The 16569-nt window shown below is 43.2% G+C and overlaps 1 protein-coding gene across 2 annotated transcripts in view; it reads left to right on the top strand.

The window, feature by feature from the left end:
• The window catches only part of LOC143110409 (serine/threonine-protein phosphatase 2A 56 kDa regulatory subunit gamma isoform-like), a 47566-nt gene that overhangs the window by 12721 nt on the left and 18276 nt on the right, over positions 1-16569 (top strand). The window contains exons 1-4 of one of the 2 annotated variants that reach the window (XM_076273300.1): positions 2329-2554; positions 8662-8861; positions 13891-14001; positions 14213-14305. In XM_076273300.1, the coding sequence (XP_076129415.1) occupies positions 2461-2554; positions 8662-8861; positions 13891-14001; positions 14213-14305 (498 nt within the window). In that variant the 5' untranslated portion in view covers positions 2329-2460. Of the gene's footprint in view, positions 1-2328; positions 2555-8661; positions 8862-13890; positions 14002-14212; positions 14306-16569 lie in introns of those variants that run through there. The other variant, XM_076273299.1, reaches the window with a different exon arrangement.

Raw genomic sequence — 16569 nt, 5'->3', positions numbered from 1 at the left:
AGAGCAGAAAAGGTTGTTAACCGATTCATAACAAGTAAATCGATATAACGACCGGTTCATTTCAGTTTTTTTCCGATACGGGGCTTCACGTATCGATGTAGCCGTATCTTACACGTTAAAAACGGATACCGATACGTATCGGTTAATCTTTACACCCCTACCAGTTATGTATCCACCAGCTGCCTGCCTGCAGCCTACTTCCAAAGCTGCTTGCTGTCTGATTTGGTTCCGAGGACACAAGTTCAGTGTATCAACAACACTCAATAACAGTTTATGTGATGTGTTAATCAATTACATTTCCAACAATTTCACAACAGCTAGTTCTGGAGTAGGCCATTCAACTAGCCCGCTTGCTTACGACGGTGGGTGTATTTCATACACAATCTGGCAACCTGGGAGATGTCAGACTAATCGAAAAAATGAATGGATCAATGATTTTAAAATGAAGTTTGATGGCCATGCAAATTACGGGAGTTTTCCGGGAGAAATAACAAAACGGGAGGGTGCCGGGAGATGACCTTGAAATACCGGAGAACCTGGGAAAAAACGGGAGTGTTGACAGGTATGTATGTAGGTCTAGTTATGAAATTCTGTTTTCCAGATGTGCAAAATTATGGAAAGTCTGGAGGTTTTGCTCAATGTAATACATTTGCAGAAAAGACTATAATACTAAACATAGACACTTGTATTTACTATTACAGGTTGTAATAGCTAAGTGGGATAATACTCGAAAGGCAAATGTTATTGAAGACGTCATTAAAGGAATGCATCGTGGTCTGAAACATTCATTAACAATGTTACCATCCAAAGATACAGTTAGAACGGCGAAAACAAGAACATATTAACAACAAGAACATTATTTAACAATTGTTTGTTAAGGCATAACTTGGATGATTATAACAACGCATAACTATCCAAAAAATTTTTATCACCAAATCCCTGAACTGTCCACGTTTGTGACAGGCAAGCAGTAGGCTATAGCTGATTGTTTTCTGTGCTAACGTCACCAGTTAGCAATGAATATTTGTCATACTATGTAGCATTCAGTAGCCTACACTAGCCTTACCATCTTTTTTTGGAATATGAGTTTTTGGAACTGGTCTTCCTGCTTTGATCCTAACCTTCACACTGTATTTAATTAAATGTATAAAAGATGGACATTGTCCTCTGATTCCATTGTACTCTTTATTTCACAAGCAAAAAACAAGCGTTCTGTTCAACACAAGATTCTTAGCTGTATGACTGCAGATAACGTTCTTGCAGAGCTACAGTAGCTGCTCATTGGTCTCTGAAACAAGAGGCGTTTATAATGGACTTCAATGAAGCTCCTCCATACAGTAATTTTCAATTGCGATAGGGGGTGCTGTTGGCATTTTGACCTAGAGGAACGATTTTGTTCATTCAAAGTGTTCAAATAGTAATATTAACAGTAATTTATCAGATTAGTAATTCACTTTTTTATTTTTCTCTGAAATTTTAGGGAGGGTGTTCCTCCCTTTCCTCAATGAAGGAGCCTCCTCTGGTGTGTGCGTGTGTGTGTGCGCGCGCTTTGTGTCGTTGCCCATGTGCTCTGCTCCAGGTACAGTAGTTGTGGTTTCCGGTTGCACTTCTGATGCTGTGCCGAGTCTTTATCTCGCTTGCTGCTCTCTTTTGCTCTCCCTACTTCTGTCTGTTGCTCATCTGAGATGGTAGAGCTTAGATGCTGATATTCCCTTGGGGGATGGTTGAATGGATCGTCATTTAGTTTTATTAATTGAGAATTTAGGTGTAGCAAGTCTTCATCTAATTTCTCAGGACTGCTTAAGCCCTGTAATTTTATGTCTGTTAGGAGTACAAACCACACGTGACCTTGATGACTGATGAATTGGATTTGACGCTTAAAAGGTATTGGATTAATGTATTATTACTTTGTGTTTTTGAGATCAGTACTTGATATCCTTCCCACTGTCTGTATAAGGGAAGAGCACCCAATTCACATTTTGACAATAGACAGTAGAGCTTTTTGGAAAGGCGTTTAATAATGTGACTATTAGACAGAGAGAGTGTGAGTGTGGATTGGCAGACCCAGGCTCTGAGCTTCATCAAAGCCAAGCTCCTCCGGCAGGGCTTTAAACTTCTCTCCTGAGGGAAGATTATTTGCCCTTTACAGGCAGTCCAAAAAGCCCCTACTACCAATCAGCTTCCTTGTCCGGCCCCTCCTCCCGCCCCCCAGCCAATCCCACGCCTCTTCTGCTCTGCAGCCTGACAACCGGGTCACGTGACTGGGCTGGGCCAATGGCTGCGAGGCTGTGGCCGAATGACATCACTGGCTCAAGCTGGTTCCCTCCAGCGGCAGAGCTTCATTTTCTGCTGAGAGTGTGCCGTGCTAAAATGGAGTCTGGCTCCTGCGCATAACCCACTCACTCTCCCTCACCCTGCTGCCCCTGCCCCTGCCCCTGTGGCTGGACCCCCCGTCCCTGGATGTTGGCATGCTCTAGAGGAGAGGTCGCCATGGTCCTGGATGCTTCCAGCTCCAACGGGCCCTTCCAGCCCGTGGCCCTCATGCACTTCAGAGGTGAGAAAGCAGCAGTGCTAACTGCTAGCTGTTAGCGTTAGCCTTTAGCGTTAGCAACGGTGGGGAGAGAGAGCGGGGATTTTCTGGATCATTAACCCGAGGAGGAGAGAGTGGGAGACGGAGAGGCCCAGGGGAGGGGGTGATCGGGGGTCACTTAGGAAGAGAAGTCTGTGTGTGTTTGTGTGTGTGTGTGTGTGTGTGTGTGTGTGTGTGTATGTATGTGTGTGTGCAGCAGTCTGTGATTGTCTGTGATCACAGCTGGAGAGGACTAGTAGAAGGAAAGGGGCTGTGTGTTGTCATTCTTTTGTTTTCACACCGCTGGTCTGATGTGGAGCAAGCGGCTAGCTGGCTGGCTGAGCGCTCAGAGGCCTTCACAGGGGTCTCATGTCTGGGCTGTGGTGTTAGTGGAGCTTCGGCTTTGGCTCTGTGTCCCAGAAGACACAGGCAGAGAGGAGAGAGGCGGTTTGTTTATGTTGCTCATTACTCGAAGAGAACCACGCCACTGCAACTGTGAATGTCTCACATAGAGAGAGAGAGAGAGAAGAGGGGAGAGGAAGGAGCGAGCAAACAGGCGGTTTGGAGGAGGACTCTGTGGTAAGCGGCGTGGAGAGGGCAGTCGTTTTACCGTCTCGCAGCCTCTCCCCTCCCCCACTGAGACTGCTGTTGTCAAAGGAAGTGAAGTCACAGTTTGTGGAAGTATGTGTGCTTTTACGTGTGGTGTTGCCCAAAGGGCTGCAGGGCATATAGTTGTGTGTGTGTGTGTGTGTGTGTGTATAGTGTGAGTGTGCGTGTTTGTGTCGTCACCAGGGAGGAGGCCTTTTGTTTTGTTTTGTTTTGTTTTGTTCTGTTCTGTTGCTTCCTCTCCTGAGCTGGAAGCTGGTCATTCAGAGGAGATTCCTCTTCCTGACTGAGCCAACACTAACACTCCAATGATGGGTTTGGCTGGTGTGTGTGTGTGTGTGTGTGTGTGTGTGTGTTTGTGTGTGTGTGTGTCTGTGTGTTTCTGTCTCTGTGTGTTGTAGAGAATGAAGAACCTAAACAACCAGCCGCTGGTGAAATTCTGTATGGCAATGAGGTTGCACTACAGTCGCGTATAAATACCCTATTTGGTGATGATTTATAGCCTACTTTGTATGTGTATTGTGTGGCTAGGGCTTACTCTTATGTGAAGAGGCCTTTGTGTTAAGACATACTGTAGCTAGCCTAATTCAATACAATAGATGTGTGAAAACATTAGCATTGTTTGGATTTATCACCAGTAGGGCTGTCACTTTACGTTCGAAAATCGATTGCACAATCGATTGGACCAACCAACACAAGTTTCGAAAACTAAACTAGGGAATCGATTTTAACCAAATATGTACACTATTAATTTTAAACGAATTAAACAAATAAAAAATCTAGATGTAACAAAACTCACAAACAAGCAGAAAAATAACAAAGAACAAAGCAACGCAGCGGCGGACTGATATTACCAAGGCTACTACTAGGTATCCCCATTGGAGTACGCTTCTCTGTTTACTTTTCGGCGCAGTACTAGTCTGGCATTATAATTTATTTGCCTCGGGTGTACTGTGGAGTGGGTAAGACTGTTAGTGGCAGGCTAACACATACTGATGACTTGCACTAGCTTAGCACCTGCGAACTCTGCAACTAGAAGGACTGGAGGATATGTGTTGAAAACGGTCTCCACTGATAAATATCACATTTGCTAACTTGGAAATGAGGTCCTATGTCCAAAATCTTGAACCACCCCTTTTAAGTTAAAAAGTGTGTGTGGAGGGAGGTTGTGGACAACCTGGGAAGGTGACCTTATCTGTGTGATTCTGAACGTACAGCCATGCCAGCAAGGAAAGGGCTTGGGTACACACACACACACACACGCACGAGACTGTGGCATGTGTGTCGTAGACTGTGAGTGTATCCACTGCATGCTGTATCTACTTACAAAACAAGGCTCTCATTTCCTCACATACCTGAAATATTCAAGCCCTGTGTGTGTGTGTGTGACCAGAGGCCAGCATGTGTCCAGAAACACATGTGTCATGGAGAATGGCAATGGAGAGTTGGAAGCTTGGACACACACACACACACACACACACACACACACATATATATATATCTATATATATATATATATATATATACACACACACACACACAGTGAACAAATTGAGACATCCAGAGCAGTGGGCAGTCATTTCTACAGCACCCAGGGAGCAGTTGTGGTAGCTGTGGGTGTGGACTTTGGAGCTCTGTTCAATCACCGGTTGGGAGTCACCAGTCTGATTCCCTAACCAGTAGGCCACAAACCAGCGCAGCTTCAGGAACACATATGGTTACGTATGTAACCACGGTTCTATGAGTTCCGGATGACCTCTGGCGGTCAGTAGAAACGAAATAGAGCACAGGGTGTTAAAATTCCCAGGCACTGTGCAGGAGTTTAGGCTTGAGCTGTGCCATTTAAAATGTGAAAATAAGTCATCTTTTCAAATTTAGGATAAGTTCAGGCACATGTTTCCTTGCTTTAAGGAGTCTAAACGACAGTAGATCATCCACAGGGCCTGGTTAGAAAACAAACCACAGTGGCATAAACAACAATACACGTAAACATACAAGGAAACAAAGAGGCAAATTATACGGAGCTAACGGGCAAATCACGAAGTCGTCATTAACCACCCACCATGGCAGCCAAGAGACAGCCAAAAATTACATTTGATGGTAGTTATCCAACGGTGCTTTTGGGAAACGCACTAGCCTGTAGCATTAGGGCAATGGTTCTCAAAGTGTGGGGCGGGCCCCACTAGTGGGGAATAGAGACATGACAGGTGGGCCGTGATGAACAGGAGGACATTTGTTTTTTTTCCTGTTAATCTTTAATAATGAGTTTCTCTTTTTTTAACAAGATCATTCAAAACAAAATAGCCACACACAAACATAGTAGTCATAAACAGACCAAACCAACACAGGAACCATTATTTTGCTGAATTGATGGGGTCAGGTGGGGCTTGAAAATTCCCCACTTCCAAAGTGGGGAATGACAGAAAAAGTTTGATAACCACTGCATTAGGGTAAGAATCATGTGCCATGACTCTACTGAACACTTTGGGCTTTGTTATCTTGTACACAGATTAAGTCCTAGTTTTAGACTAAAAGAGAGCTGCTAATGAGGTACTGTGGCAAGGAAAAGGGAGATTTTGGAACCTCTGTGAGCCTCTGCCATTTAAAGATGGTGTTTGTTTTGTAAAGCTCACCTTACAGTGGTGTAGGGCTGCAACAATAAGTTTATCAGTCGATTAGTTGTCAAGTCTTAAATTAATCGGCAACAATTTTGGTAACCAATAAACCAGTTTTAATACTTCCTTAAAAACCACAAAATTATCAAAAACAATTATACAATTAAATAACATATAAAATTGGTAAAAACAAAGCATTTGAGGCAGGGCTCTACAGTGCGCTCGTTTCACTCGCACATGCGAGTAAAAATGATGGCGTGCGAGTGCAAAAAAATATTTAGGCGCACTGGTGCGAATGACTTCTAACCATGTCAATAGGTAGGTGTCAAGATAGGTCACAATGGGCATATTTGGAATAGCTACAGATGGATTCACAAATAAATAAATTAGCCTACATTTGGCAGGATACTTGATATACAGGCTAAATGCAAATATGGCAATGTATTGTATTATTTTACATTAACAAAATGTAGGAAAATAGAACAGACTGAAAATAAAGTAGGCACTGATCTTTAAAATCCTGTTTCCTGTAGCCTAAATGTTGTCAGTTATTCTTAATATTCGCAATTGGTGCACTGGCATGTTTAACTGTTAGCTGCAGTGTAATGTTAGATTATGTGTAAGTTAAGTACAGAACTGACTGTGCGCCCAAATTTTTGTCTGTGCTCCCAAATTTTTTAACTTGGGCGCACAAGTGCTCCTGGAAAAAAATGTTAGTGTAGAGCCCTGATTTGAGAACATCATCCTGGGCTTTAGTAAACACTTATCAACATTTTTTATTTTTATAGACTAAACAGTTGTGTAAGTGTGAGGAAGGCCTTGGTGTTTGGACATTCTGGAGCCATAATTAAATGGCGGACAAAGTGCGTAGTCTTATCAACAAAGTTCTCGTGTTTGAACTGTGGCAATTGTTTGGCGTGTTGGATCATTGAGCTGACTCATTTGCGATGAAGGTCGTGCCTACAGTGCAAAATTAACAAATATATTTTTCCTAGTTATTAAATTAGCTTTAGTTAGACTTTGTATTTTGCACATCAGGGTCAATAGTCTGACTGGGAACTGCATTGGGCCTGTGGGGTGTGCAGAGGAGGAAACGTGGGTGTGGCTCAGGGGGATCATCAAAACTGCCGTCCGACCGTTAGCCAAGAGTCTAATGTTAGAGCCCCAGTGGTGTTTGCAGGTTCAGTTTCAGGTTCAGATGCCTTGGGTTTCATTTCCGCTCAGGCTCTCATCAGCTCGTCGCTGTGGTTGGTGAAGATTGATGCCTGTTTTATCGGTTGGTGGTTTAGGACGCCTGTCTGAATGTCTGATTCTGAAATTACACTATTCACTATGGTGACTCATACATTTATATCAAAAGCTTCACGGCAGTAGCAGTTGATCATTCTGTGTGGAAATCCATGGAATAGACAACATCTTATAATATGAAGGGTTCTCTGAAGTATTGAGGGTGAATAAAGCAGGTAGTTAAAGTACAGACAGGTAATTTTGAAATTCCTGGGAATTACTCAAAAGACTCTGTTTTTTTTTAATTAGAATATAAAAATTAGCTGTAGTTCAAACTTGAATGCTTTTTGTCTAATGGAATTTTTCCATTTGGTATGACTTGCCTGGTCTGTGGACCCTTTTTAAATAGCCCTTTACCCACTTTCAGGCCAAAGCTGGGCGAGCTAAGGCTTGTCGCGGCTAATCATCTCCCCATTATCACTTCTGCGGCTTGATTGTGCCGCCGGGGGACTTCCTCAGGGCTACTGATCTGGGGCTGGCTTTTAACCTCAGCATTACCCTCCGGATAGTCTGTGCTTTGTGGCGCTTCGGGCGGTGTCAAGGTGGAAGGTGAGATTAACGAGTCAGGTAAAGGCGCGTCAGTACCAAAACAAGACAAATAGCCACCATATTATATGTTCCTGCAGCCTATTTGATAAGCAATGTCATGGGTAGGCTGATGTGATTTAAGGAGGGCTTTCTGTTCCTGAATTTCCCCTTGGGGATCAATAAAGTATCTATCTATCTATCTATCTCTATCTCTATCTCTATCTCTATCTCTATCTCTATCTCTATCTCTATCTCTATCTCTATCTCTATCTCTATCTATATATCTATATATCTATCTCTCTCTCTCTCTCTCTCTCTCTCTCTCTCTCTCTCTCTCTCTCTCTCTCTCTCTCTCTCTCTCTCTCTCTCTCTCTCTATATATATATATATATATATATATATATATATTCCATATTCCGTGTATCATGTTGTCATAATTAACATATAAAGAATATATACTCTTGATCCCGCGAGGGAAATTTGGTCTCTGCATTTATCCCAATCCATGAATTAGTGAAACACAGTGAACACACAGTGAGGTGAAGCACACACTAATCCCGGCGCAGAGAGCTGCCTGCTACAACAGCGGTGCTCGGGGGGCAGTGAGGGGGTTAGGTGCCTTGCTCAAGGGCACTTCAGCCGTTCCTACTGGTCGGGGTTCGAACCGGCAACCCTCTGGTTACAAGTCCGAAGCGCTAACCAGTAGGCCACGGCCACACGATGACCATGTGGCAGCGCTGTGGTTGTGTCTCTGTCTGACAATTGGTCGGCTCGGGTTCGATTCCCAAACCTACCGTTGGAAGTCCATTGGATGAAAGCAACTGCTTAATACCACTTTCTTTCGTCATGTTGTCTTCTTTGCACAACTCTTTTGATGTGAGTTTTGTGCGGAAAACATGCAAGATAAGAGGTTTAACGTAGAAGTTACTAGAGCCCTCACCAAACACATCTGCTCCAAAAGCAAACGATATTGTTAACATATAGACACCAACACAAATAGAGTATCAGTGTGATAATAACCTGGCTCCCTCTCTCCCCCCCAACCCCCCCCTCCAGATGTGCCCCCAGCGGAGCAGGAAAAACTGTTTATCCAGAAGCTGCGGCAGTGCTGTGTGCTCTTCGACTTTGTGTCCGACCCGCTCAGCGACCTCAAATGGAAGGAGGTCAAGCGGGCGGCGCTCAGCGAGATGGTGGAGTACATCACCCACAACCGCAACGTCATCACCGAGCCCATCTACCCAGAGGTGGTGCACATGGTAAGACACTGGTCACTGGTTTCTTATACTCCCAAATCTCAAAACTCTGTGTCCTGAACACCCCAAACTCATAACCCTGTATTCTGAACACCTACAACTCAACCCTGTAACCTAAAACCTCAAAACTCAGAACCCTGTTTACTAAACACCCAAAACTCATAACTCTGTATTCTAAACACCTAAAGCTCATAACCCTGTTTTCTGAACACCTAAAACTCATGACCCTGTATACTAAACACCTAAAACTGAGAACCCTGTTTCCTAAACACCTAAATCTGATAACCCTTTATCCTAAACACCTGAGACTCATTATCCTGACTCAATATAGTACATATGGTGAGAAACGTTTACCTAGAAGTGGTGCACGTGGCAAATAAGCCTACACCTGACCCAACCGAATAGCCCCAAGCTCTTACTACAACCCTCTTCCCAAAAGGGTTGCAAATAGTGAGAACCACTGTTTTCTACACCCTCACTCATAACCCTTGGGGATCAATAAAGTATCTATCTATCTATCTATCTATCTATCTATCTATCTATCTATCTATCTATCTATCTATCGTTACTGCACATGGTAAAAGAAGGACACTGACTCTTTTATTTGCGTTTTCTGCAATGTCAGCGTTGTTGAGTTCAGTGTGTGTGTTTGACCGTGCAGTGACTTAACCTTTTAAGCTCAATTCTCTAACTTCTGAGTCTGTGCTCTCCACTTATCTATAAACTTTACCCAGGTACCATCTACAAAACAAATCAAATTTGTTTCTCCTTGGTATGCACATTTTAGGGCCAACTTTTCTGCAGACAGACAGGTCTTACTGGGTTGCTTTACATACAGTCTTGAGAGACGGGGACTTTCATATGAGTGGGAGGTTTGCAGCTGAGTTGCTGCTGTTATATTTATCAAGTCTTACCCGCTCATGCAAGGCTGGTAAACGCTGGTGAGCGAAGTGCAAATGAACCCTTTCTTCTCCCTGTGTTCATATTTTATCAAGCGCTCGAATAGCTAATGCAGAAGCTTGCTAAATCAGCATGACAATAAGCACTTAAGCGTGTGTGTGTGTCTGCGTGTCTGCGCTTTTGTCATCCAGGCCCCCAAGACCATTCAGCCCACTTTGAAGTTCCCCTCCCCCTTTCAACATCAAAGTAAAGAGATGGCCACAGAATCTGAGTATTTTCCTGTTTGTCTTTTGAGCGCGTGTGTGTGTGTGTGTCTCTCTGCTCCTGTGTGGTCTAAAAGGCTGGTTAATCAGAGGGTCTATCATATGCATATCTGATACCACAAACGACTCCAGACCTGCCGCCCTTACATAATGCTATGCCACAGCTCATCAGCCAGCTCAAGCAAGAGTGCAGTGCAAGGCCTGTGCATCAGGGCTGTAAATCCAAATGGCTTCTGCAATCTCCTACATCAGTGGAGCAGACAGTGATGTCCATTGGCGAAAGAAGAAAAAAAAAAAAAAATGGCCACCCTGTCTTTATATTAAGGTGACTATCGATGTAGAGGTGTATAAACAGAGAAGATGGTTCAAACTAGAGATGCACCGATTGCAATTTTAGCCGATTCTTATTTTCTATCTTTTCTTTAATATAACATTTCAACATAGAAATGTATTCAACTTTTCAATAATGGAATGGCTGTTAAAAAATATGGAACCGGTGTTAGGATGTGCTGCCTGTGATTTGGACTTTGTGAGACAGCACACTTTCACAAACACATCTCATCCACAAGGGGACTTTGTGAGACGGCACACTTTCACAAACACATCTCATCCACAAGGGGACTTTGTGAGACGGCACACTTTCACAAACACATCTCATCCACAAGGGGACTTTGTGAGACGGCACACTTTCACAAACACATCTCATCCACAAGGGGACTTTGTGAGACGGCACACTTTCACAAACACATCTCATCCACAAGGGGACTTTGTGAGACGGCACACTTTCACAAACACATCTCATCCACAAGGGGACTTTGTGAGACGGCACACTTTCACAAACACATCTCATCCACAAGGGGACTTTGTGAGACGGCACACTTTCACAAACACATCTCATCCACAAGGGGACTTTGTGAGACGGCACACTTTCACAAACACATCTCATCCACAAGGGGACTTTGTGAGACGGCACACTTTCACAAACACATCTCATCCACAAGGGGACTTTGTGAGACGGCACACTTTCACAAACACATCTCATCCACAAGGGGACTTTGTGAGACGGCACACTTTCACAAACACATCTCATCCACAAGGGGACTTTGTGAGACGGCACACTTTCACAAACACATCTCATCCACAAGGGGACTTTGTGAGACGGCACACTTTCACAAACACATCTCATCCACAAGGGGACTTTGTGAGACGGCACACTTTCACAAACACATCTCATCCACAAGGGGACACGTTTTCCTTGTTTTGTTTTTGTGTTGGGGTTTTCCCCACATTTTTCTATGAACATTCTTGGAAGTAGGAATTATGCATGGGCTGGTCGCTTAGAGAAGGCAATGCGCGGGTTGGTCCAGGACTTGAAGGTAAGCTGGTGTCCTCTTGCATTTCATCTCCTATTCCTTCGTACACACTGACTGCCACACCATTGCACTCACTTAGGTTAGGGACTCTGGCCTGGGCAGCACATCTAATTTCCCTAGACTTAGTTCGAGCTTGTTGCCAGGCCACCTCTTCCTAACACCGGTGAACAGACAGATTCTTCGGTTACACTTTACTTGACAGTGTCGACATAAGAGTGACATGACACTGTCATGAACGTGTCATAGACATGTCATAAACATTTATGACATAACGCTTCTGTTATTAAGTGACATTCGGTTTTTGTCATAAGTTAGGGTTAGGTTTCATGTGTCATGACTGTGTCATGTCACTCTTATGTCGATACTGTCAAGTAAAGTGTTACAGATTCTTTTTCAAGTCTAACTTCAGCTGCAGTATCAAACTAATGCTTCCCAGTGTGGGACATTCTCACACTAGTACTTAAAGCACGTTATGGAACAACCATTTTTCTTCTCACATCCAATATCCAACATGAATCATTTGAACATGCTGCCATTGAACATTTTTTCATATGCATTGATGCATTTATGGGAGGGTGAGTGAAAATATGGGAACTGGGAATATCACGCAAACACGGAAGAAGTGCTAATAGCGATTGATTAGATACTCCGCCATATGTATGAAAAGAGCGTGCATCTGTTTTGCAGTGATAAACTTCAGCCTGTTAAAGCAGGTGTAATCCAAATTCCGGTTAGATGCGTCAATTATGACCGCTGAATCAGTATTCAGAGCATCGGTTTTCTTCATTGTAGGCTACTATGTCAAAAGCAACTATAACTTTTGTTTGCCTTTCTTATATCGTTAACTTTCACTAGATCCACTTGCCACTCTCAATCTACTAGACTACGGTATTAAGTCATAGCCCTAGTCTACGGGCTGTAAATAGTTCAAGTTTTTGTTCAAGTGGAGAACAACTACTAGACAACTACTTTGTAGGAAGTCACTACTTGTTGACATCTTGTTATCATGTATGATCACTAAACTTTTATTCTTCTTAATGACTCAATCGGTTAACTCCATTCAACTGCACTTGTGGTTCAGCTGTGGGCACACAATATGTGTTGTAGAGGGGGCAGGGACGGGCGGTGATGAACGTTGTTTACGCAATGAAGTGGCATCTTAGTAAATTCCACGCAATATGGTAAAGCACAGTGTGTTTGCTTTCTGCACAGAGAAAATCTCGGTATTTGTGCATCCAGCCCTTAGTGTTGGCCTCTGCGAGCTTCTTCAAACTCAGCTGGGTGATGTGTCAAGTGCGGCGCGCAAATGCATTTGACCGGCATAAAATCGGCATATCTCAGACTGAACAGCCGGTCGCCGGACATGGCCGATCACGTGAAACTCGGCCATTTCCGGTCACCAGCTGATCAATCGGTGCATCTCTAGTTCAGACTCGAGAAGGCTTTACTAGGGAGGGAAGCAAACAAAGCAATGAAATGATATGAACAACAATCATGTAAATCATGGGATGCAGTCCAATTAGAACATGTGCTGCATGTCAATCATGTGACAAAGATATGCTCCATCTTTGCATGCAGGTGTACAGCATCCAGACACTGCTGACAACATGTGTTCAAAGAGTGTGTGTCTGTCTGAGAGAATCCACTGGTTGTTCTTTTTTTTGTTTTTTTTAAGACAAGGCTACAGAATGACTCATCTGTTCATTCCATGTTTTTTTATTCCATAATATACACGATGACCCATGGTCAGTACAAAAATTAGGAGAATTGTTCAGGGCTGTACCTTAACTTTTTTTTGCACACAGGTATTGTTTGCAAGGTATTGTCTCATTTTCTACAATACTAGTTCAAATCAAAGCACATTGATTCCCCTCACACAGAAGTATACACACAAACTTCAAACGAACAAGTGACTCAGTCTCTCAAGCATGCATCATATTGCCATACGCAAAGCTGTATCGTACTAATGCTGCACTGGTAAATCACTCTTTGCAAGATGCACTATACAGCCCTTCTTTTTTCAGATGAATGGTTGTCATGGTGGCAAAGTGTGTTAAAATATGCAATAGGTCTGTCTCTTCTGGCTGTGCTCAGACAAGTGCATTCACAAGCTTAGCTGGCCTATTTGTCTTTGTTGTGATTCTTACAAATTTGTTTTCGTTGTCGTGCCATAAGAAAGCCTCCAAGGATTCCTCTCTTGAGAGGCATACAACAATGTTTCACATGAAGTGCTCTTCTGCGCATTTGCTAGAGAAAAGAGACTGAGTGTGGATGCACTGCCCACACAGATCGAGTAGAGAGAGAGCGGTCATCAATGCCAGCGCAGAGCTGGAGAGTGCCGTGTAAATATTGACCACTGTCCCCTGCTGAATGGTGTTTGAAGTGTTGAATTGTCATCTGACAGGCCAGATCTTTAATGTGTCTTTGGCTGGCTAAGACGGCACTAATGCTTTCAGCTGACTCTGTCACTTTTTGTGTGTGTGTGTGCGCGTGTAGTTTGCCGTGAACATGTTCAGGACGCTACCCCCTTCCTCAAACCCGACAGGGGCGGAGTTTGACCCGGAGGAGGACGAGCCCACGTTAGAAGCAGCGTGGCCACACCTTCAGGTACTGCCTCAATGTCACATACCCTTGGATGATTGGATGCAGCAAATGTCAGTCAAAGGTTATGTCGGTGCAGTGCAAAGACATTACTAGCTGTAACTGAATTTGAAACTGAAGTGTATTGAATTACTGTGTGTGTGTGTGTGTGTGTGTGTGTGTGTGGAATGCTGCAGTATGTGTTAACCTTGCTGCGTAATGTCTCTTCACCCCACAGCTGGTGTATGAATTCTTCCTGCGTTTCTTGGAGTCCCCAGACTTCCAACCCAACATAGCCAAGAAGTACATTGATCAGAAATTTGTGATGCAGGTAAACACACTCCGTTTGTGCTGAGATGTTTTTGTCTTTGAGTTGAGCTGTGTATACTTTAGTGTGTGAGTTTGTGCTTGGTTGAGAGATACTGAGGTGTGTATGTTTGTCTGCATGTTAATGCCTGCTTATATTGGTGTGTGTTTATCTTCTGTTACATTTCATTTATCCATGGGATGATCAGTTTTATCCTATGAATCTTTTATTACTCAAATTAGACCTGCCAACCTGTACGTTTTTTGCCTAACAACCACGCATTTTCACATCAAAGTACGCCGCTACGATTTTTTACTTAGATCTACGATAACCAGCAAGATTTCTTTCTTGCTGGTTTATTTCATTAGCAACAGGGGTAAATGAACAAACGTTTCGGCCTTATGGCCTTCATCAGTGTGCCACTTAGAACTACGCAAAAACCAGCAGACATCCAACTTCTCCGGAAAGCTCCTTGAGCATGTGAATTAGAATCTCCCGCAAATCTATTTCATGCAAGGATGAGATACAAAGATAAAGTGACAAGTGAGAATGACAGGCAAAGCATAGTGGCCTGTCTTTGTTATTTTTTTACTTTATCCAACAGTGGGTTAAATGAAAGACTTGATGAGGTGAGTTTAACAAGTGTTCACTTGCAAATTTGCGTTCCCCCAGCTGCTGTTTTGCGAAACTAAACATATTCCACTGAGTGTGATTGTAAATTCACCTAGGCCTAATAGTTTCATGTTGTCTTGGAAAGTTATTACTTGTTCACCAGTTATTTCAGTTAGCATATTTTCAATGTGTCGCAGCTGATGGTTAAAGTTTTCATAACTTTAACCATACCATCCAACCATAACAAAATGCAGCCATTAACATAGAGTCTGAAAGTGGACCTAGGCTAAATATTTTGAGCTTTCTTTGGAGGATATAGATCCTTCTTCTTGATTATTAGCGTGGAAACAAACGAGAACAAATAATAGGCTTCAAGACGGAGATCGCGCATCTATCACTGTTGGGATAATGTAGGCCTAACCATTGCAGCCTCACAGATGGCAGACAGACACCGCGATCTCAAAGAAATTGAGTGCATGTGCAAGTGAAATTCTTTAAAATCAATCAGTAATTTGCATTAGTCAGCAGGTAATAATTGCAACATTGAATGTATTTTTTTTTTACGAAAAAAACAAAACATGTACAAAACATTGTGAGTAAGGGGATAGACTGTACACTGACAACAGCAGATGTCCATAAGCCTCTATCTACTGTAGCCTATAGGTGAATCAAATATGTTGGCATAACATGGCCGATAGATGTATTCCTTTACAAAATAAATCTTTAATAATAATGGATTGAAAGAGGTAATGGGGCAGCCGTGGCCTACTGGTTAGGGCTGGTTAACTGTACGTACACACCACCACCGACTTGAACTTCCAAAGAAGCTCGGGTCACCCTGTCAAGGACGCTTGTCAGAAAAGTACAGGGAAGCTTTGGAAGCTCTGACGTGGCAGCATTCTACGTTCGGTCATGTTCTATCTTACTACTTTATTTAAAGGCCGGCTATTCCGATTGGTTGCTGGTCGTTGGTTGCTAAACCGCGTCATAGCTCATTACCATGAAGTTGACTTACTTTCAACTTTCTGCTTGACGCTCAAGTCGCCCAAGATGCCCAAAACGCGACGCCGACGGATTTGCTGCTTCTTGCAGCTGAGAGAAGCCGGCTTCTATTGAAAATGAATGACTTCCTGAATCTTTGGAAGATCAAGGCGGCGGCGGTGTGTAAGTACAGTAACCGGAGGGTTGCCGGTTCGAATCCCGACCAGTAGGAATGGCTGAAGAGCCTTTGAGCAAGGCACCTAACCCCTCACTGCTCCCTGAGCGCCGCTGTAGCAGGCAGCTCACTGGATCGGAATTAGTGTGTGCTTCACCTCACTGCGTGTTCACTACGTGCTGCGTGTGTTTCACTAATTCACGGATTGTGATAAATGCAGAGACCAAATTTCCCTCACGGGATCAAAAGAGTATATATACTTATACTTATACATAATACCAGACATGAATAAGACTACATATAAGAAAATGGAAAATATATCAGTCCCTATCAACACAAGTGTTTTTCATAGGTCAGGATTATTAAACAGATTGTCAACATTATAGAGCTATTGTAAAAGATTTAGTTTGCACTTTCAGGAACACATTGGAACGCATTTAGATAGATATTCAACATTAAAGATTGGTCGCTATGTATGGCTATGTCTGGCTATGTATGGCTATGTATGGCTATGTATGGC

The sequence above is a fragment of the Alosa pseudoharengus genome, unplaced genomic scaffold (genome assembly GCF_046254945.1).
Source record: "Alosa pseudoharengus isolate Yale_2024_CS ecotype anadromous, Long Island Sound unplaced genomic scaffold, YU_APseudo_1.1 YU_APseudo_1.1_scf_7, whole genome shotgun sequence".
Taxonomy (NCBI): Eukaryota; Metazoa; Chordata; class Actinopteri; order Clupeiformes; family Clupeidae; genus Alosa; species Alosa pseudoharengus.
This window is presented reverse-complemented; position numbering and strand designations above follow the sequence as displayed.